This window comes from Octodon degus, unplaced genomic scaffold (assembly GCF_000260255.1).
Source record: "Octodon degus isolate 3935 unplaced genomic scaffold, OctDeg1.0 scaffold00096, whole genome shotgun sequence".
In the NCBI taxonomy this organism is placed as follows: Eukaryota; Metazoa; Chordata; class Mammalia; order Rodentia; family Octodontidae; genus Octodon; species Octodon degus.
Genome location: NW_004524672.1, coordinates 1,498,927 through 1,522,835, shown reverse-complemented (window position 1 = coordinate 1,522,835; position 23,909 = coordinate 1,498,927). Strand labels below are relative to the sequence as shown.

Here is a 23,909-nt window from a genome sequence, read left to right as displayed (position 1 = left end):
ACCTTTAAAAAACTACTGTGAGTATAAAGTAGGGTTTTATTACACATACACACTGCCATCCTGGTCCCTGTAGAGCTGACCCTCAAACAAAAGGGAGTTTAACATTCTTTAGAAATCATTTGAAGTGATGCTGGACCTTGTCATAAAGAACCTCTCACTTGTCTGAAAGATTATCAGTTAAAGCCTTACATTCCTACCATTGAGATGTTTATTTCTTTCATGTCTAGGTATTTTTTCTTCTAATACTGGCTACCCAAGACAGCAGTACTACTTTAACAGTTCAGGTATGTACTTTATTTCATTTAATGCATTTAAATTTATTTTTAAAATTATAGTGTTTTCCAAGACAGAGTTATTTTAATGTAATGCTAATTTATATTGTGGTAGAGTAGTTCACACAATATTTAACTGTTCATACAATATTAACTTTCCCAGAAGGTCGGTGGGGAGGAGAAACCTAGGAAGAATATTTGGTTGAGCTGTGGAGAAAGCCAGGGTAGAAGGTGGTGAGTGTGCCATGCAAGAATGTGTACAGTTGGTGTGAAGTGCTGCGTGCGTGATCAGATCTGTGCTACGCCCAGGTCTCTCAGTGCTCAGGCAGTGTGTTAGAAGGTGGCTTCAGTTCCCCACAATCTAACCCATGTACACATTCAAGAAGATTCATGCTAACCCTAAGACGCTAGTAGGAATTCCTCTAATAAATTCTGTGAGGGGACATAGCTTAGTGGCTTAAGTGCCTGCCTGGCAAGCACAAAGTCCTGAGTTCGATCCCTGGTACAAAAAACAAAAAACAACTATAGCTTAGAGAGAAGTAAAGAGCTTTCTAGATGTCTGTTTATGTAGAAAGGGCCTCCTGTTAATAGCATAAGACTTGTTTTTGGTGAGGCCTTCACATTCCAGCCAGGTGCAGTGGGTTAACTTTCTGTTATGGTAATGAAATGCCTAAGGCAGGCTCATGTTATAAAGAAAAGGGGTTTATCTAGCTGACAGTTTCAGAGGTGAAAGAGCATCGTAATAGCGTTAGCTCAGTTCTGGTGACAGGTTTCTTGCTGACTACACATCTGGAGACAGCACATGGTAAGAGGCAGCGTACACAGTTATGCATGTTGGGTTCTCTGACATTGTAAAGCCAGAGTATTTAGGTATGGGGCCTCCAGTCTAATGTTCTTATCTAAAACATACATTTCCTAGGGCTTGACCTTTAAACACCATAATCAGATTAAATTATTGCCCTCTTAATACCAGTAACATATGACTTTCGGTATTAAATTCCTACATGAGTTGAAGGGGGCAAACCATATTTAAGACAAAGTAGGCAGCTCTATTATGTTATCCTAGATCAGTGTCATTGAATATAGTTCAAATGTTGAAACCCTAAGCTCTGACATGATTGTATTTAGGGGTGAGGCCTTCGGTAAAGAATTAGGTCATGAGGGCAGAGCTCTCACAAATGGATTTAGTGCTCCTATAAAAGGAACCCCATGGGTTTTGGGAGATAGCTCAGCGGCATAAGCACCTGCCTGGCAAGTGTAAGGTCCTGCGTTCAATCCCCAGTACCACCAAAAAAGGGGAGCCTGGCAAGATAGCTCAGCGGACTAAGAGCCTGCTTAGGCAAGTGCGGGGACCAGGGTTCCATCCCTGGCACTACCTACTGTGGCGGCCTTGCCCCTGGTGCACTGAGCTAGCCCCTGAGACACAGAATGGTGGTGCATACATGTAATTCCAGCACTGGGAATGCTGAGAACAGAAGGATCGCTATAAGTCCCAGCTGCATAGTGAGACCCTCTACCAAATACATTAAAAAATAAAAATTTTAAAAAAGGAACCCCATGAGGTTCTCTAGCCTTTCTGTTCTGTGACGACACAACAAGGAGTTGCCAGCCTGCACTGCAGAAGAAGACCCACACCAGAACAACCAGGCTGACATTCTGACCTGGGACATGTGTTTCCCAGAACTATGAGAAATAAATCATTGTGCTTGAGCCACCAGTTTGATTATGTGTGATAGCAGACCAAGTAGACTGCTGTGACATATGTTCATCATGTACGTATTATAGTCTTGTCACGTGAGAACTGCTGTAGCGTGAACTGGGGGTCAGAAGGCCTTTCTATAAAGGGGTGGGTGGCTAACGTTTTAGGCCCCATTAGCTGTATAGTTCTGTCAGAACTAGTAAACCTGGCCCCGTAGCATGAAAGCAGCTATAAACCATTGATAAATAAGCCTTACTATATTCCTGTAAAAATATATCATAAAAATAGGCAGTAGGTTGGATTTGGATCATGACTGGCAGCTTCTTAGACCATTTGCTTAATACCAGAGCAAAGAATTATTTTATTTCCTGTGATGATTAAATTGATTGTCAACCAGATTAGACTTGAAACACATATAAACTTAGGAAAGTATACTTTTGGATGTGCATATATTTCCAAAGATAATTGGCATGTGAGACAGCAAACTGAGGGGAGGCCTACCCTGAATGCAGGCTAAGAGACGGCACACACATACCACCAGTAGGTGAGGGGCCAAGAGGAACAACAGTGGGCGGAGGAGGAAGCACGTCGCTGTGCCCAGCGCCAGGGCAGCAGCTTTCCTCCATGCGCCCTTCCGCCTTTTGCCAGCTGACCATGACCTGAAACCTGAAAGCAAGGCCCAAGTGAACATTTCCTCCTTTCAGTTATTTTTGTCAGGAATTTTGTTACAGTAGTAAAAAAGCAGACTGACGCCTCTCACCATGCACGGTGCTCTTCGCCACAGCTTGGTTAGCCCGGTAGCATTTTGTGAGGGGCAGTGTTGTACAGAGTAGCAGATTGGATGTTGTAGGAAAGAGAAGTCCTAGCTAAGGCAGTTTGTAGTGGGGCAGTGGGGATGTAGGCACTGTGATACATTTGAAAAGATGAAATAACAGAAACTACTCAGGCTAGTCAGGGAGTAGAGATAGGAGTTAGTCCATGTAGGATATGAGCATAACGGGACGGTAGCCCTTAATGTCAGTAGTTGTTGCATTCTTGCCTTTTCCTGGTAGTCCTACGGGGAGCTAGTTGTGCTCTGCAGCTCACCTTCCCTGCGCCAGCCCAGCTGGTAAGATGAGCCGAGAAAGTGCCACCAGGCTCATTTCCTTTATTTCCTTTTTCTCAAGACTCAAACCCTTGTATTACCTGTTATACTATGTCTGAAAATATTTTCATATATTTCCTTCAGTCTTTTACTTGATCTTGACCGAAAGGCTAATGCAAGCCAGTGGTTCCTTCCGACAGGAGCAGAAGTCCAGTCCAGCCAAATTAATGTGGAGGGTGTCCCCAGCCTGGAGGGGCCGTGGGGCTGCTCTGCAGGCGGTCATCCGGAAGCAGTGGACTGCCGGCCTTGATGAATGACAGGCAGCTCAGGAAGGCAGTGGGAGGAACGGGCTTTCCAGAGAGCAGGAGAGGAGCTGGAAAGGCCCGTTTGAGGTTATTCAGAAAGTGCTGGCCAGACATTAAAGAAGGAAATCAGGACCTTGACAGAGTTGGAGTTTCAGTCGAACTGCGTTCTCTGTACCGTTCTCAAGGCTCAGACGCCGGTTATCAGTCCTGGCTGTATGATGCATGTGTTGCCTTAGGGGCTTTCATAACTCATCCATGACTTGAAGTTTTACCAGACCAGTGAAATCAGAATGAGTGCCGAGGCCGGAATTGGGACTTCTTAAAGAAAAGCTCCCCAGGTGATTGTTTGCGTGAGAAACAAAACCCATAGCTTTAGGTGACTGGGATTCCCTCTGTGGGGACTGGAGAGATGACTGCTGGCTCTGCCTTGAGAAGAGGCTTCAGTTCCAGAGCTCTGCTGATCTGGATATTTAAATATCCCAGAACACTGGCCTGGATGCAGAGGGACAGTCGTTGGACAATGCTGACTCACCTGAAGAGAGGAGCCACTGTAAGCGGTTAAGGACAGAGCTGCAAATTAACTGGTTATTTAAAAGCAATGTTGGCTGCTGGCTGTGAGCCATTGGTTCATCCTGGTTTAAATGTTATTTTATTTTATTTATTTTGTGTTTTAGTATAGGGTCTACAGGGTCTCACTACGTAGATTGGACTCGTAGTGATTCTCCTGTTTTCAGCCTCCCCAGTGCTGGGATTACAGGTGCGCGCCACCAGGCCCAGGCTCAGTACGCCCCAGGGGCGGGGCTGGCACAGCAGGCACGGGATGGAACCCAGGCCACTGCACTCTGCTTAAGCAGGCGCCTTAGTCTGCTGAGCTATCTGGCTGGCCTTCATCCTGGTTTAAATGTGAAAGAAGCTTTACTGGCTTGTATGACTAGGAAGAGCGGAGCTGGCCCCAGAAGCAGCCTGCCTGTGTTTCCCGAGGAGCTTTCTCTCCATTGGCTTTGTGCTCTCCCCAAGGCAGGGCGCGGGAACAGAGTGAGAGCTGGAGTGACTGGAGGCATGCGGGCTTTTCTTCTGCTTCAGTGTTTCACATTCCCAAACTAAACAGCAGTGTTCTTCTGGGTGAAAAAATAACAAGAACATACTTGCACACAGACATGGCTTACTGGCCTGGGTTACTGAGTCCTAACATTTTGCATCAGGGCTAGGAAATCAGGGTAAGTTGCCTCAGTTCACCCAGGTAATTAGTGGTACAACTAAGACAGAGTTGAGTCACTAGTTCCTAGCTTTCTCTTTTTGTGTTGTGCAGGGATGTGAGGTAGGCACTCCTCCAGTTTAACCTTACAAAGCAGGACAGTCCCATTTACTCTGTTCTTTTTTTCCCCTTTATCTTTTTTTTCCTTTTTTTGCACTCCATTTATTAAGAAAAGAGAAAAGTCTATTCCTTTCTTTTTTCATACGGAAGAGGCAGAGGCCTAGCAGACGTATGGACCAGAGAACTTCAGGCAAAAACACAAGCCGCCTTTACTTTCCTTCTGATCCTCTGTAAGATTACCATATTTATATTCCTTCCTCTGAAGTGGTTGGAGTTCTTCAAAGGCAGCGATGGAAGGCCAGGTGGCCTTGCTAATGGTCATCTAGGGAACTTTTGTGAAAGCATATGTATCTCTTACAAGTAATGATTCATTCCTAACATGGCGAGCCGTAGCTGGGAAAGCCTTTATAGGTCAAAGAGCCTCATGAATGTTTAAAAAGCTGTTACCAATTTTTCTAATCTTGGTGGTGTTTCTTGATCTTCTTTGCCATGAAATCCTGGTATGTGTATAAGGAACAGATGAAGTAGTTAATAGAATAATGATAACCAGAGTCTCTTTTCCTACCAAAGTATGTAGCTAAAATAGTTTCCCTGTAGTATATAGCTAAAAGAGAACTTGAAATGAGTATTCATCACAGGGTATAATTTAAACTTATCTTCAGTGTTTGATTGTTGGGTTTTCCAAGGATTGTTTATTGAAAAGATTTAAAAACAACTGATTGGGCCAGAAGAACAGCTGTAGAAAATTTTTGGTCCCAGGAGCCCTATTCTCATCCTAATAGCTATTGATGGGATTTCTGGTCTTGTTGATGATTTATGAATGATGATATACAATTTTTAATCACAGTGCTTTTTACTTAAGGCGCCAGAACTTTCTCATTCCTTCTCCCCACATTTTGTGTGACAAGTACCAAATTAAGTTTCATATTATTTAGATGTTTAGAGTCGTTATCTTTATTTCATTAAAGCACTGCCAGGGTATTTTTTAAATAAGCAAAAACACAAAGAAAAATTTTTTCTGTATCAAGAAAGGTTGTCTAAAATCACTGCAGATGAACCTGCAATTAAAACTCTATAAAATATATATAGCATCTGTCTTCATGAATATCCAAAGGCTTTGGGTTTATTTGCATTTTGAAAAAGCTGAGTGTTGTGGAGAATGGCCAGGTAGACACGCCGCTTAGATTTCCTGTAACAGAGTGACTTTCCGCAGGGGCTTGAAAATGATAATGAGCCTTGTGGGAAATTACCAGATATGCTTGTTGTGCTGCAGTAACATAATTGATGTTCTCAGGGAATTGGGCAGTCTCTCCATTCAGGGATTTCTGAAGCACCTCATGGCATTCAGTGACTTAACCATAAATATTCTAGTAGTGTTTTGGAGTCGCTGCCCCTTGCTTTTGTTTCTTGTGAAGTCGGATTAATTTTGGTTTGACTGATTGCTCTCCCATGAAAGTTTTGTTGTTTGGTGAGGAGAATAGGGAGTAAAATTCATACCTCTGTGACAGTCACCTTTACTTTTCAAGATATAGAAGTTGCAGAGTGGGGGGTGTCCCCAACACATCATTCAAGAGCTGTATTTTTCTGGTGGTTCCATTGGGTGCATACTAATTTGAGGAAGAACGCCCATTTTTAAAATTATACCCAGATCCCAGCTTGATAATTGGAAAAGTTTATCTCATTTTAAAAATACAAATAATGTTAATATTTTGACATGAAGAATAAGCGAGAGAAAGTATGAAAACTATGTTATTTGAAATATCTAGTAAGTCCTTACTAATTTTTTGCTGCATTCAGAACAAGGTTTTCCAGGGTTAGTGCCCAAAATCATAAGCAATTTTGTATAAATCAGTTTCTTTACATAACCTATTTTTTTTTAACTTCAAGAATATTAAGTAAAATAGAACCAAGCTTGCAAAGTAAAAATGAGCCAAGTATTGGAATACACATTACTTCAAAGATATATAAATGGCCCATCAGCAAGTCAAAATATATTCAATATCATTAATCATCAAGAACACACTGAGATAACGCCTCCTTCCCACCAGGACTGAGCAGTTACCCTCCTAGGTCAATAGTCAATAAATGAAAACATTGATCCACATGTAAGCTTGTGTACAAATGTTTACGTCAAAATTATTCATAATATTCAAGAGGGTAAAAAATTCCAGTGTTCATCAGCTGATGTGCAGATTTTAAATTGTGGGCTAGCCGGGCATGGTGGTGTGCAGCTCTGATCTCAGAACTTGATAAGCTGAGGCAGGAGGGTCACTATATGTTCAGGGTCAGCCTGAACTGCAGAGTGAGACCGTGTCTCAAAAAATGAAAAACAAAACAAAACCAAAAGGTGGTCTGTCCATGCAATGGAGTGTTAGTTGGCTGTAAAAAGGAATGAAATACAGATGCACCTCAGCATTGATCAGCCTTGAAACATACTAAGTGAAATGAGCTATACACAAAATACCATGCATTACAGTGGCGCCTAGGTTCACGAACTTAATTCTTTCCACGATTCTGGCCACAGACTAAATTGAACAAGACCTCAATCAAGATTCCCCGGAAGGACATTGAACATAACCGTCGAATTTGATTCGCTTCTCATGAGGTTCATTTTGTGGCCAGAATCATGGAAAGAGTTAAGTTTGTGAACCCAGGTACCACTGAGATGATTGTGTTTAAATTCTTCAGAGCAGGCATCTCTGCAGAGACAGGGTCAGATTGGTGGCTGGGGAGGGGTGTGAGGCTGAGAGCTGCCATTTCTTCTGAGGGGATGATGAAACATTTAAGGATGATTGTGGGGAGCATGGCACTGCTGGATGGACATCCTGAAGCCACTGAGCTGCATACTTTAAGTTGGTGAATGGCACAGTTGTCCATGTCTTGGTCTGTTTTCTGTTCCGGTGACTAACAGGAACCCGAGTAATTCATAGGGTAAAGGCTTATCTCCTCCGCAGTTTTGGAGGCTGGGGAGCCTGAGGGCATGGTGCTGGCTTTGCCCAGGCATCTGCTGCAGGGCAGGCATCATGTGGTAAGCAGCACAAGCACGCTGTTCTGGGCTTATCTCCACTTCCTATAAAGCCATGAGTACAGTCAGAGGGGCAGCGCCTTGCCACGTCTTAGTCAGGTCCCACCTCCAAGCACATCAGCGTATGACTTTGGGGATCAGGTTCTAACTCATGAATTCCAGAGACACATACAAAACCCATACCGATCAATTAGACCTTTAGAAAGCTTCTACAGAGAAATGCCAGGAGAGCCAGGCACAGTGAAGTGTGCCTATAATCCCAGGGGCTCAGGTGGCTGAGGCAGAAAGAATTCAGCCGGGGCAACTTTATAAGACTATCTCAAGATAAAAAAATTTGTGAAGGGTTGGTGAGGTGTTTCTGTACAAAGGTCCTGAGTTCAGTTCCCAGTACCAACCACACCTACACATGCAGGTTAATACACGCAAATATTATACGTGACAACCTTGGATAGAGACCCATAATTATGCTATCAGCTGAAGCTAGTTGGTTTTATTGTAATTTCATTGTTTATATGACAATGAGTGTTAAAATAGTTTATGGCAGATATACCATTTGCATTTTATCTTTGACTATTAGGAAAGCATTTTATTCATACTTGCTACATAAGTAAGCTTCAAAATAGCCTCAAGACCAATTATGAAAAAAATCAAATATGTAATTTAAGTTATCCATGTTCTGCTATATGCAGTTCTTTTCTACTTTTTTTATTTTATTTATTTATTTTGATGTAGTTTTGCTAATGCTATAACCCAGGGGAATTTTATACCATATTGAATGGTATGAAGATAAATGATGCAAAAGTCACAGTAAAGTTTAGGAATTGTCATCACTAAGAAAGAGCACATTAGCTAAGCCCCTGAAACATCATTTTGAAAAGATACAATCATGACAAGAAAGAAGAAAAAAATTAAATAAACTAGCTTCTCTCTGTGCCACTGTTAGGTCATCTTCTACAGAGGGAAAAAAAAAAAACAACCCAAAAAATCTCTGCAAACTAGTGCTGAAACAGTTGGCAGTAAAAGAAAATATAAAAAGTGAACTCTGACTGAAAAAACTGATGGAGACACTCTGCATGGATGAACTTTGCTTTGCTGTTTACTTTTATTAATTGAGGGTCTAAGTTTGAGTACTTAAAGCATTTTTAATGACCAGTTTGGTTTTTATCTAGCAACCAATTTTTTTTTTTGCAAATGCTATTGCTAAGAGTTGCAATCTCTGACATAGAATTAAAATTACAGAGAGGTTGCCTTGTATGTTTTAATCTTGTAATTGCACTCAAATGTGATGCTCAGCATGGAAATTCTGTGGTATGTATGTGGTAAGCGTTGGTCTGCCCCTCACCATGTGGAGCCACAAGACAGTAAGGCTTTTGCAGCTCTTTGCACCATTCTTTTGACTTAAGTCAGGACATCCCAGAAAATCCTCCAAGTACTAAATACCTTTAAACTGTAAGAGTCACTCTGAATGTCGGCAGCCCCTTCCAGATGCTTCTCCAGGACCTCTGACTACCTACCTCCTAATACTTCCTTTCCCAACAGCACAGAAAGTCTCATTCAATTCTGGGTCCATGTCAGGCATTGTGAGGAAAACAGTGACGAGACCATCCTTTCCTGCCCTCGTGGGAGCATTCTGCATTTGTCAGCATTTCTTATTTGGAAGAGTACTCAAAATATGACATGACATATTTCCTTGTCTTTGTATATGCAAATCAAGAAATCTGAAACGGAAGAGCAGTCCAATGTTGTGGTCTGCAATTTTTTTCTTTTGTCCATAGGCCACTCTGGATATTGGGATCATCATCCATATGGCAGCCCAAGGTACAGAGAGCAAGCGCCCAGAAACTATGATGTATACACAGCTGGCCTGAGTGAAGAAGAGCAGCTAGAGGAAGCGCTGCGAGCCAGCCTCAGGGACCGAGGTAGGAGTCTTGCACCCTTCAGTTATTTTAAGGCACACCTCATATGATGAGGCCGTCTGAAAAAGGGCTATTTGTAGCAAACTAAACTTTAAATAGTTTATAAAAAGAGCATATAGATGAAAAAAATGTGTGCAGATTGTGACTACAAAGAAGGGGGTGTGGTGCCATATTCCCAGCAAGCTCAGCTAACAAGTTGCCAGACTGTGTACGTATTGTTAAAGTACTTTTTATAAGCTTACTGCACTCAATGCTTTGACATTAAAGTCAAGAAACTTAAAATAAAAAATTTCTTAGGTGCATGAAACAAGGGGGTTACTTTGGAATGCATATCTGTGAAGCAGGTTCTGTGTCACTGTATATCAAAGTGTTGCCCAAAAGCCCCCCACAGATCTTTGTCGGAATCACGTGGGCTAAGGACCCAAACTCAGGTTTGAATTCTGCTGAACCAGTCACTCTGGAGGCAGAGCCTAGGAATTTGTGTTTTTAACAGACATTCCAGAAGATTCCTTTACAGAGTGATATATGAGAGCCAACACATGTATTCTGTCTTTTTGTCTTGGGTTTGACTTTTGTGATTGTGTATTACTGCTTTTATTGCTGTTTTAGTACTGACTGAACAACACCCATTCCTCCAGTATGCATTTACGACAGTCTTACTGTGCTTTGTCTCAGACACCGTACTAGATACAAAGGAACGTGAGGAAAGGATGAAACCTGTCTTAACAAAGGTCACATTGTGTGGCAGAGGAGTACTTGACAAGTAACTCCAGCATCAGGTGCTTAGGGAAGGCTCAGGCTAAGCACTGGAGGCAGACAAGGGGGTGAGCTCTTTGTTAGTTAGAGCTGTCAGATTTTTCTAGAGGGGTGGCATTGGGACTAGACCTTTTAGGCAGGAATCTTGAGTTTCAGGAGATATAGAAATAAGTGTGTTCACTTTTTGAACAGAGCATTGAAACAGGGAAGAAGGATGGTCACAGAAGTCCTAGGATTAAATGGGCTAGGTGGAAATGGGTCTAGTGAATGGTAGAAATGCTGCAGTGTTCTTCATAGGAGAGTGATGTGTTCTGAGCTGTGTTTTACGAATTCAGCAGCTGTCATTCTGCAAATAAGGACTGAGGACTTAGGAGGTATCAATCCTATGGATTATAAAAATACATAAATTATGACAGCATAACTCCTGACTTGAAGGAATCCAGTCCGAGCAGTAGCAGTGTGCATGGACAACAGCTAGTTGGGAGTCTACCCAGAAAGCTGCAGTAGTCTGGAGAAGAAATAAGAGAAGAATAAGAGATTATTTTCTCCTGGAAAAAAGCTACTAGGAATGTGGCAAGAGAGGTGAAAAAGGACAGAGAAATCAGGTTTTTTTAGGTAAAGAATATTAGAATTGTGGTGTGTCAGTAGTCTATCACTGCATAACCAGTCACTACCCAACCAGCCTGAAACTTATAGTTTATGGCTTAAAACAGTAAACATTCATTCTTGTTCAAGGGTGTGGGGCCAGCTGGTCCCGAATGACTGACATTGGCTGGGTAGCTGTAGTGTTCAGTCGTCAGCTGGAGGCGGGCTGCACTATGACGGCCTTGTCTGTGAGCCTGACTGTCCTCTGGGTGGTGAGTTCTGCAGCCAGCCAGCCTGGGGTTGTTCGCAGGCCCTGGCTTATGGTTTCCAAGGGACAGGGAGGCTTGTCACCTGTTGCTGGAACAGGTTACAAGAATAGCTTAGATTCAAGGAAAGGCAGTAGAGCAATGGGAAAGTCACGTTGCAGAGGTTACTGTCAGAGAGAGGAATGGACAGTCGGGGCCATTTTTGTTATCAATGCAGCACACATAGGGAACAGTCACCAGAAGGGTGCCATAGCTGTGGAATCCCAAAGACCAGAGCAAGGGCCTCAGAGCTGTGTCTCTACAGATTCTCATGGCTGTTTCTTTACAGCAGGTTTAAGTGATACTGGGCTATCCATGGGATGTTATGGGATAAGAAGGGAGAGCCATACTGTTTATCAACTTGTCTTTCCACACTGACATCAAGTAAAAGTCCCAGCAACCAGGAAGCATCCGTGTGTTAGTCAGCTTTCTGGTCAGTGAGACACAGTACCTGACACCCACAGATCAAAGGGGGGAAGGTCTAAGGTAGCTCAGTGTTTCAGACTTGGCACACGGTAGGTAGATTTCCAGGGCAGAAGGGTGTGGAGGAGTGAAGATGCTTAGTTACATGGCACCAGGGGAGGAGGGCAGAGCAACAGGGACAGAGAGGAGCTGAAGGGGACCATGCCTAGGACGAAGGCCACACCTCCATGACCCACTCAGAGCCTGCTTTACTAGCCTGCTAGGCATTGAGTCTTCATCCAGTGAAGTTGGCATACTATAATTAATTGTCTCAATGCCTGAGAGATGAGCTTAAAAGATTTGGGAAATAATATCTAGTTATTTCTGTCCATTAAGAAAATATGTAAGTCAAAATAGCACAGCTTCGTACAGGACTAAAGGGTAATAAAGAGTCTGAGGGAAAAAATCAGGCAGCCTTAGAATATTTGAATGTGGATGTAAAAATTCTCTGAGTTCAGTCAGAGAAAGAAAATGCAAGCAGACAAGCATATTTTTGTAGACTTTATTCTTCTTAAAGACTTGTTATATACTCTTATCACAGTTATACAGGTAGTTGTAATAGTAGCACAGGTGTCTTTTAAGAGAAAGCAAATATGGCTTCCTTAAGTAATTGGTCTTTGTATCTCATGGGAGACCTGTGGACAAAAGTATGCTCTGGTCGGCATGGCCCTTTTGGAGTAATTTTAGACTCTTTGAATATAGCTTCGAGGGAAAGGTTTTAATGTTTTGTGGATCAGAAGAAAGAGTAGGTTTCTGAGACTGTTTCATTACTAACGAATATGTTTATTATTAGGCTAATGTTAGTTCGTATTCATTTTTCCTGCTTAAAAATAAGTATTGAAATATTTTAAATATTTAGAAACAGGCAAATTTGAATACCCACTGCCTTGAGAGATTTTAGAAAGTAATCTGATAGTGTGTTGATTTTTTGTAAGTTTAACTGTATCCTTTAAAAAACTAATTCTATAAAGCTACTGTGATAAAGTCAACATGGTACGGGCATAGAGACAGAGTAAGGATTAGTGAAACAGAATAGAAGATGCAGACACAACTGCAAACACACTCACCCACCCTATCTTTGATAAAGGGGTCAAACATGCTCACTGGGAGAAAGATAGCCTCTTTAATAAATAATGCTGGAAAACTAGCTTTCCATATGGTGAAGGCTAAAACTAGACCTAAGCCTATCATCATGCACAAAACTACAGTCAAAATGAATCAAAGATTTAAATATTAAAACAGAAACATTAAATCTTCTGGAGGAAAATGTAGGTTCAAGTCTAAAAGACATAGGGGTAGGTACACAGTTCATGAACAGAAACCACACTGCATGGGAAAAACTTCAAAGAATCAACAGCGGGGATCTCATCTTTTTGAAAAGTTTTTGCAAAGCAAATCTTCAACAGAGTAAAAAGAAAACCAACAAACTGGGAAAAAGTCATAGCCTGGTGTCCCTCAGACAAAGGTCTTCTATGTAGAACATACAAAGAATTTAAAAAAAATCAGCCCCCCCCAATTCAAAGACCCCATCTAAAAAAGGGCATCTGAGATAAATATACATTTCTCAGAGGAAGAAATACAAATGACAAGTAGACATATGAAAAAATGTTCAACATCATTGGTCATTCAAGAAATGCAAATTAAAACAACACTGAGATTCCATCTCACCCCAGAAAGAATGGCTAACATCAATAAGTGAGCCAATAACAAATGCCTTCTGCACTGTTGGTGGGAGTGCAGACTGTTACAACCACTATGGAAATCAGTGTGGAGATTCCTTTAAAAGTAGAATTGGAGATCCCATTCAAGCCAGCTATTCCCCTCCTGGGTATTTTTCCAGAAGAACTGAAAACCTTATACCACAGTGATATCTGTGCACCCATGTTTATAAGCAGCTCAATTTGTTATAGCTAACTCCTGGAAACAACCCACATGCCTATCAACTGAAGAATGGATAAGGAAGATGTGGTGTTTTTACACAATGGAGGATTATTCAGCTATAAAACAAGATAAATTTGAGTCTTTTGTCGGTAAATGGATGCAAGTAGAGACTATACTCCTTAAGTGAAATGAATCAGACCCACATGTGCAAACATTGTATTGTCTCCTTAGTGTGAGAACATGAAACAGAAAAAATGAACTCTGAAGGGTACAATAGACACTGGGAAAAGGAAATGAACTTCTTTTAAAAAAAAGTTACTGAGTTGAGGACAGGAGAGGAAGTGGGGAAAGAAATTTATCTATGTATGTAAGCAGATGGTTTGGACAACTGTACTGTGGATTTCTGCTGATCTGTAGAAAGAAGCAGTTAATACTTTAATTTGTTTCATCTCCTTTTTTCAATTGTTTCCTCTTTTTGTCTTCTTTCTTTCTTATACATTTCTTTTTTTTTCTTCTTCCAATTTTACATGCCTTTACTGGCAATATGAATAACTAGTTGAAAGACAACACTATATATTACAACAAATACTGTGAAATTCATACTAAGTGTACTTAGTATACTTAGTTTTACTTTGTTAAGTGAAAATCTGTATCACTTGTAATTGTTTCTGTTTTAATTCTGATTTATACTCTTTAAAAAGGAAAAAAATCTCATAATTGAATAGCAGCAGAAATAACTAAGCTTTTCTCTCTTCATTAAATATTTTTTTATGTTTTGCATTCTTAAAACATTTCAGTCAATGTGATACAGCTATTTTTACTTAAAAAACCTTACAAACCAAGGGAATGACTTTGTGGGACTATTTATGGGATTCTTTTGAAACTATTTCTGGGCTTGTTATTGTATTGTTTCTACTTCTGTCTAACTGGTTGTTTGATCTGGAAAAATCTGGCTTCTACTTTGTAAGTATGGAGTTAATTTCTAAAGTTCTTTATGGTATAAAACTACTCTGAGACGAATCATTTGCGTGGAGTATTTCCACCATCTCATCTTTCGTTTTAACAAAGCTATAGATATTTTCCTCTCACTCTCTTCTCCTGTTTCTCCTGCAAGTGTGTCTCCAGAGTTTAAAGCTATCTATTCTTTGTGTTCACAGAAAATTAGAAACGCACCCAGTCCTTGACACCTATCACTCAAATTACCCCTTGATACATCTGGAACACAATGGCCTTATTTAGAATTCTGTCTTCTAGTGAATGTATTCTGGTACTAGTGTCTCTAGCCTTTTTTATTTTATAGACTAGAAAATATAGTGTTTGAAGATTGTATATTGAATAAATTGTGCTAGGAAAATTAAGTAGGTGGAGGGAAAAATTAGGTTTGATTCTGACTGTGCAATGTATTAAAATTCTAAACTAATTGTTTGAAACATAAAATTAGACAATTTTTTAAAAAGGAAATATAGATGAATAGTCCATTGTTGATTACTTGGATATAGGAATTTCTAAACCAAAACACCATGGAAGGTAGGAACAATAGACTTTTCTAACAAAATGTTCAGTAATATCATTAGTATTTAAAGAATACATACAACCCAGTAACACTAACCCCTATTAGGAAATTGAAAAGCAGTTTGAGTGTATAATTCAGAAAAAGTCTTACAAATGACCAGTGTACATCTGAGAATAATTTTGTTTTTATTAGCATAACTAATTGAGATTTTTTAAAATCTCGCTGCATTTAATGTCAGCAGTGATACAGTATTTCTATAGACAGAACTAATAACAATGTTAATTGGTATAATTTTTCTAGAAAATGAAATGTGTGATCAAAGACTTACCTTCAATGATTTCTTGACTCAAGCCTAGCCCAAAGAAACAATAGAATTATGACCCCAAACAAATTGAAATTTATACAACAGTGTGCAAATCAATTAAATCATTGTTCAAAATAAAGTACTGTTTAGTTATAAATTGGGACTATTATACCTCTATTAAAAATAATGATTTTGGAAAAAGATAACAACATAAAAGTATGAATATAATGTAGTTATTGAAAGAAAAAAGGAAATATAAAAGTGTATGGGCCATATGATCAGAATGTTATAAATTCAAGCCATATTTTCCCATAGGAAAAAATGAAACTAAGCCTTTTAAAAAATGTTCTTTTATTATCTTAAGACAATCACAGAATATTTCAAGAAAAATGAAGTTGAAATTAATACAAGCTATTTGCAAAGCTGACTCTCTTGCTATCCTCCGTTGCTATGTGACATGTGCTGAGAAACCACTGTAGACGAGTTGTCTGGAGACTAATCCCATGTGCTGTTTGAAATGTTCATTGAAAATAAAATTCTGTGACCAAACAAGTTTGGAAAACATTAACTTAATAATTGCATACTTAATTGCATAACTAATTAGAATCTTCAGTATACTAATGTCATTGTAGATTTTCAAGGGGATGTAGTTTGCAGTGGTGTCCAAATTTGAATACAGAGTGTGTGTGTGTGTGTGTGTGTGTGTGTGTGTGTGTGTGTGTTTCTTTCTCTGTCTGGAGTGGGGGTAGTGAGAAAAAGGATGCAAGCATTGTTTTGGTTTTCTGCTTTGAAAATTGTTGCAGACACTTGCTACTTTGCCTAAATACTTCATTGTGTATCTTCTGAGAATAAGGGACATTCTGCTACTTACCCACAGTACCACTACAACATCTAGGAAATTTAGAAAATTACTGTTTCCTAGTAACACCTAATATTTAGCCCAAATACAGAACTCCCCAGTTTTCTCAAAAATGTCTTTTATAACCAATGTTTGTGTTTCCCATGTTGCAGTAGATTATTTCTTTTTTATATAAAACTACGTCTTGATTTTTCTTGTGCTTCCTGCCTCCCAGGAGATCTGTCTCGTTGATTTGTACATTGTCTACTTCTGCTTGTTGCTCTTTAACTTTTTCCCTGTTCCCTGCATTTCCTTATTGACACTTACATTGGAAGACTTAGATTCACATTCAGTGTTTTTCTTGCAAATATGTCATACATGATACCATCTTCTTCACATTGCATCATAAAACTGTTGAATTTTATCTCTGAATTTAGTCTGAGAACTCTCTCAGTTGCAAAAGTGTATTTTGTCCCTTTGTTCTTTGCATGGCCTGTATGAGATGATACTGTGTCACTCTACAAAGACCCTATTTCCCATCAATCTTCTAACTAATCATTTATAGTCTTTGATTGATGATCTTCTTGAGACTATCAGTTATTTCATTGGGATTCATATTATTTTCTATTTACCTAGTCTCTACCTTTTTTGTTCCTGAGGCAGAAATATACAACACTCACAAGTTGAACAAGGAAAGGTTTTTTTTGACTCCTAGGTTGTGGAGTTTTCCTGGTATAGTTGATTGGCTCCAAGGCAGGATGGTATGGGAGAGAGGCATTACAGAGGAAAAACTTCCATGGCAGAGCAGGCAGGTGGCAGCAAGCAGTAGAAGCAGCGGAAGCCTCCCTTTCCCTTTTGTCCCATCTATGCTATAAGCCTTTTGGATGGTGCCACCCATGCACAGGGTGGGGCTTCCAATTATCCACACCCAGAACTATGATAAACCAATTACTAGACTAACCCCATATTGCACAGCCTTGATCCCAGTATCAGACCCCTAGTGCACATTGGCACATCCTAGGTCCAGGCAGCTCTGAAAAGTCCGCCTATGAATGCGTGAGGCTGGGGAGGGGTGCATCTAGATACAAGCCATAGTACTTCATTTTAAATTTCTTAACAGTAAAATATGCTTCCTTGTGATGTAAAGTTATGAGAATATTGACAAAATGTAGAAGAGCATATCCCCAGAAATCAACAGACAATGCAAGTATATCACTCCAAAACTTTTCCTCTCCTTCTCCCCGTAAGTCGCTTTCTCCCTGCCCCCAAATTTTGGCAAGCCCTAGTCTTTCTCTCTCCAACTTTGTGTTTTCCAGAATGGCATATAGATGGAATCATAAAATCCTTACTGATTTGAGGTTTGACTTCTTTCACTTAGCAAGGTGCATATGTTAAATGTTACATGGGCTGATAATTTGTCCTTTTTTATGATTGAGTTGTACGAATATACTAGCATTTTTGTTTTGTTTTAATCTTTTCATCAGTTGGAAGATAGATTGTTTATAGGTTTGAGCATTTATGAATAAAACTGCTATCAAAACTCCATACAGGTATTTATATGGAGGTAAATTTTCACTTAGGTAAATACCTAGAAGTGGATTTGGTATGTTATATGTAGACATATATATTTAATTTGGTAAACTACTGCTTTCTGAATGACTGTAGCATTTATCATTCCTGCCATCAGTGTATAGTTCTTCCAAGTCTTCTTCAATACTTGATATTTTTAATTCTTAACATATTAACCATTCTAGTAGGTAAATAATGATGTCAGATAGCAGGTTTTTGTTTTGTTTTGGGCTTTTTTTGGCAGAACCGGGAATTGAACTCAGGCCCTTGTGCTTGCCAGGCAAGCACTTACTCTACTGAGCTATCTCCCCTGCCCCTCAGCAGTTTTAATTTGCTTTTATCTAATGACTAATATTTCTTTTCTATATCTCTTTTTTTTTTTTTTTTTTGGCTGGCTCAGCCTGCCCTGAGGGGCAGGGCTGGCACAGTATGTGGTGCCAGGGAATGAACCATGGTCCCCTGCACCTGTCTAAGCTTGTCTAAACAGGCACTTTAGATTGCTGAGCTATCTCGCCGGCTCCTCTATGTCATTCTTTACCTTGTGTTTATCTTCTTTGCTGAAGTCTGTCTCATTACTTTGCCTTTTTTTAAATTGGGTTTTTATTATTGAGTTTATTTTATTATTAAAAACTCATTATATATTCTAGACACAAGTCTTTTATCGAATATGTGATTTGCAGATATTTACCCCCAGTCCTTCAGTTGTCTTTATATCCTCTTAACTATCCTTTGTGGCACAAAAGTTTTGAATTTGGATGAAGTACAGTGTACCTATTTTTAAATAGACCCTTGTCTCAGTTACTTTTCTCTCATTGCTGGGACAAATATACGAGACCCAAAATTAAGGAAGGAAAGGTATAGTTAGCTCACAGTTTGTGGAGGTTTCAGTCCATACTCAGCTGGCTCCAAGGAAGAGCAGCACATGGCAGAGGACAGCAGTTCATAGTGGCAGAAAATAGCAAAATAGCAAGAGCAAAAAGGTAAGCGCATCAGCATCAGCAAAGGCAAGCCGCTCTCCCTTCTTTATATTGCTGTCTTCCCCAGGGTAGGTGTAGCACTCACATCCGTAATCCCAGCAGCATCTACACCCATAGTCCCAGCATTGGATCATGAATTAATCACAAAGTCTAAAAGTCGGCCCCACGACTGCATGAGGCTTTGGGGGGACAACTAGATGCAAACCATAACAACCACGCTTTTAGTTTTGTGTCCAAGATTTTTTTTCCCCTAACCCAAAATCATGAAAGTTTTGTCTTCATTTTTTCCTAGGAGCTTCATAGTTCTACAATTTCCATTTAGATCTATATCGCATTTTGAGTTGACTTTTTTAATAAAAATTGTAAGGTGTAAATCATTGGGTTTCTTTTTTAACCTTTGGAGTTATAGGTTTTTCAACATCATTTTTGAAAAGATTTATCATTTCTCCACTGAGTTACTCTATACCTTTGTCGGATAATTGACTATGTTTACATTAATCTCCTTATTGAGTCTTACATGTATGAAAATGTCTCCCTTTACTACTGTTACACATTTTGATTTCTTTAGCTTTATAGTTAGTCTTAAAATCCTTCCACTTTATATTTTATAAAGTGGAAAATTGCTTTGGTTATCTCTTTCCTTTTCCTTTCAAAAAAACTTTTTGTGTGTGTGGTACTGGGTTTTGAACTTGGGACCTTGCATTTGCCAGGCAGGTGTTTATGCTGCTGAGCTATATTCCCAGCCTCAAGATAACTTTTAGAAGAAAGTTGTTGATATCTACTAAAAAATCTTTCTGACATTTTGATTCTTTAGATCAGTTGGGAGAGGATTGACATTCTAACAAGTACAATTCATGAAATAGTGTATGTCTCAATTTACCGTGTTTGTATCTTTGATTTCTTTAACCATTGTTTCATAAGCTTGAAATATGGAGTTACCGTATGTTTTCATAGATTTATGCCTAAATATGATATAAAGTTATATTATTATAACTGAAACCAAACTTTTTTATTTGTAGAGATAATTATATGCTTTTATTTTATTGGTCTGTTGGCATGCTAGATTGCTCAAATTTCCAACATTGAAGCAGGTTTGCATTCCTAAGACAGATCACAAGTAGTTGTGATATATTATGTTCCATTCAGGTAATAATATCTTATGTACTTGAAAATAACATGTATGCTTCTGTTTTTGAGAGGAATGTTCCATGAAGGATAATTAGATGACTTAGCTGATACTGTCTGGTCTTTTTTGTCCCTTTGATTATTTATCTTTTTATTCTATTGAGTACTATATTTTGAATTGCACAATTCCTGTGGGGATGTGTAAATACAGATAGTTACTGTGGCTACCCTGGCTTCACAATAGTGTTCAAATTCTTCCAGTATGACCCATTTTTAGGGTGGGACTAACTTGCTTGGTGCAGTTTTCCAGTGCTTGTTGAACCTCGGTTTCAGGTCCGTTCGTGCTGTGACTCAGGTAGCCTCTTCCACTTGCTGCAGTCCGCCCAGTGAAGTACTTCTGTCACTTGTTACACTGCCTTTTACTCCAGCTCCATGGTCAGAGCCAAGGTGGACAGTGTTTTAACGAACCCTTCTTCCCCTTGGGCAGTCCCTGTTCCCTGGGTTTGGTCTTGCGGCCTTATTACTGTTTCTCTTGTTCCCTAAAGGAAGCTGGTTCCTGTCCTTCTTGCAGGCACTCAAGGCTTTTGTGCTTTAGGAGCTGTAGGGGAGATGAATGTGGGCACCTTACCATACCTTCTGTAATGGCTGCATGAGATGACAGTGAAAGATTTCTCTGGATTCATTCACAGGTCTCTTTTGCAAGACCAGGTGAGTTCCTGGAAAGTTTGAAAGTAGCTGTGAACTGCTTTACATCCAGTCCCCTGGAGTTCTGTGTTCTCTTGTTAGTCCATAGGCAGCTTCTACATGTTTGCTGAATTCTTTGTACTGGTATTCAGCATCTGCCCTTGATGAGCAAGTGCCTCATGTACCGTTTTAGAACCAGCTTAGTTTACCTCCCAGCTCAGCTCATCAATGTGTTCAAGGAGAGTTACTCATTCGCAGATTATCTAGCCTTTGTGGTTATCATGAGGATGGGAGGAACACCCTTTCCAGCTTGCTAAATCTCAGGTAGAAGCCAGAACACCGCTTATTCTTCCTTAGTGTTTGAATCTACTACCCCCCCACTCGTTTATCTAAGTAGCTGCAGCCACTACTGCTTCTCCTCTCCCTCCTGCCCACTTCTTCCTCCTCCTCCTCCTCCTCCTCTTCTTCCCCCCCTCTTCCCCTCCTCCTCCTCCCCCTCCTCTTCCTCCTCCTCCTCCTCCCCCTCTTCCTCCTCCTCCAACTGCAAAGGCTCTTTCCCTCATGAAGGGACTAGAAGCTGGATAGTTCCTTCTAAAAAGGCTGAGTACATGCTTAGTTCTCTTTGGTTCCTAGTTTTCAGACTAAGGAATGTGGTAATGTAGTGGTCACAATGCTGAGAATTAAAAGGGCTAACAAATTCATGTGGTAGAATAAACTCCTGTTCTGCATCAGTTAGCTTCAGACTGTTCTTTAGGTAAATATATTGTAAGGGTTAATTAAAGAATCAAGGTAGCAATTTTTTTAAACTCAGAATTTGCTGTTATCATATTTCTAAATAGTACCTAGCCGCCGTTCCAAGTCGGAAAGCTCGTGCCAGGAATAATACTTCCGAAGTAGCCTTTGAGGAAGAAATAGTAAAATCTCTGTTATTTAAAGGGCTCGCACATTTGCCTCTATTAACAGAAATCTTGTCATGTTCTGTTGGCAATCTCAGCTTTTTAAATGAGTGCAAGAGGCAGCTGATACCATAATAATAGAAAAATTTTGGAAAAGAGCCATTTCTTTCTTTGAGTCAAAAGGCAGACACCAACTAGGAACATTAGCTCATGGCATTTTTTTCTCCCCCCTCCCCCACGTCCCTCCATGTCTAATTTGACTTTTTCCCCTTAGTTAATCGCCTGCCACCAAGTTCAGCTGGCACTGGGTACAAAGCTCTGTCCTTTTCAACCTCTATCTGGCAGCCCGGAGCATGTGTACTGGTGAAAGCTGGAAATCTTTACTGACATGTGGAATAACGTGTGCTTCTCCTCTTGGGCTCTTCTGAAAGGCAAATGGCCACAATCACACTTTCTCTGTCTTGCGAAAGTGAGGCAGCACTGTTGTCATGCCCACCCTACCCTGTACTTTCAGGGTTTCTGGTTAGCCATATGTGAAACTATTATAGAGTTTACTACAAAGGTCTTGCCAAGAACAAACTGATTGCTGCTTTGTCACTTAGTCTTTAGATGTAAAATGATCAGGGAAGCCATGCTGGGGAAGAAATTTAGGCCCCAAATTAATATCCAACATTTTTGTTATTAACACACCATTTGGTGACATCTTTGGGTACTGTTTATGAGCATCTTATGTTCACAGGGATCACTTCAGGTGTGTTGGAAGTTACAAAGAGAGAGAATTTGTCTTAAGTAGGTTCTACATTTTTATTAAGGCAATGTCATGTGTAGAAAACTGACATTTGTCTTGTTTCTTGTATGAAAATTTTGAGAAAGTGGAGTTTTGCAATCTGTGATGTTATAGTACAAAAGGAAAAGAGTGGTACTTTGCTAGTTGTAGTGTATCCTGTTAGCTTTGTGTGAGATATGAGTGACTGAATCTGATGCTATCTTTATTATTGTTTGTTTAAAATGAAGGAGTTGTAGTGGGTGCTGTTCAAAGTCCCAGCTCCTGTATTCTGTGGAAAATGGACTGTGATAAGGAAAAGCAGGAAGGTATGGCTACACTGAGATGAGGTATTGGGACGTGTCAGAAATATCAGTGATTATTGACAAACAGGTCTCAGGTCTTAAACAAAAGCTTCTGGATGATAAATTCACTAAGTATGTAAAGCAGCATTTTATATATGTATTTTTGCTTCTAAATTGATAGACTCCTACGGTAGGTGGTAGGGTCTAATTCAGTTGCACGATTCCATGAGTCTTCCTTGGCCTAGTGCAGGTATATATAGTAGACAGTTTTTGTTTTTATTTTTCTTTCTTTTTTTTTTTTTTTTTTTTTTTTTGATGGTACCAGGGATCAAACTCATGACCTTCTGCTCAGTTACCAGGCAAGCACTTATTCCACTGAGCTATCTTTCCAGCCATGTAATAGACAGTTTTTTAACATATGCAGATTTTCAGTGCAGCCTTGCTTGGCTTAGCAGGATCCTTGCAGCCAGGACAGAGATGTACAGCTAATCTGTGTGACCACTTAGTCTTTTGTTGCAGTAATTTGGTATGTTTTCCATAGGAAAGCTTTCTGCATGATAAAAAAAGCACCATCTACCACATTGTCTGAAAGCAACTTTAGTGTAGAACAAGGTCTGCTTTGGATTACTGGTTCTTCCTTGATACATGTTGGAGATATTCATTTCAGTGAATAAAGTTTGATAGTCAAGGCCGTGTCTAGATGTAAAATTGTACATGCAAAGAAATATAAGAGCTTTGCATAATTTTTCAAATGTGTTCTAAGCATATCAATATATCATGCAGGAAGTAAAATAATGCACTGGACCAGAATTCTGTGTAGGTTCCTGCTAGGTTCCTTATTTTATGGCACTGGGTATCGAACTCAGGAACTTGAGCTTGCCAAGCAGTCACTTATGCCAATGAGCTATCTCCCCAGCAGCCCTAGGTTCAGTATTAACTTTAGCCCAGCTAGAGAGAATAAGACAGAGGAAGAGAGATTGATTGGTTCATAGGTTGATTGATTTAGACGCATTTGGGAAATTAACATTAATAATTATAAGTAAATTAATTTGTAATGTTTTCCCTGCCACCTACCCCCACAGCTGCCATTTATAAAAAGGCATTATTCATGTGTTAATGAATATATTTAACAAAATACAAACAAAATTCTAGTGAATTAATCCTCCCTACCTATGCCCTTCTTCACACTGACATTACTTTTTGGCCTACCAAATCTTTGCCCTTTCAGAAACATGACCTTGTATGCTCAAGATGCTGGTCAGGACTTTCATTCATCAATAGCTGTGAACCCTCCTCTTAGCCCCTCATATGTATTGACATTGTTAGTTGT

General features: G+C 39.8%; 1 protein-coding gene across 1 annotated transcript in view; it reads left to right on the top strand.

Annotated features, from left to right (window-relative positions):
• The window catches only part of Rhbdd1 (rhomboid domain containing 1), a 146,590-nt gene that overhangs the window by 71,316 nt on the left and 51,365 nt on the right, over positions 1-23,909 (top strand). Inside the window, exon 6 of the mRNA XM_004638149.2 lies at positions 9,476-9,619. Within this exon, the coding sequence (XP_004638206.1) occupies positions 9,476-9,619 (144 nt within the window). The remainder of the gene's footprint in view (positions 1-9,475; positions 9,620-23,909) is intronic.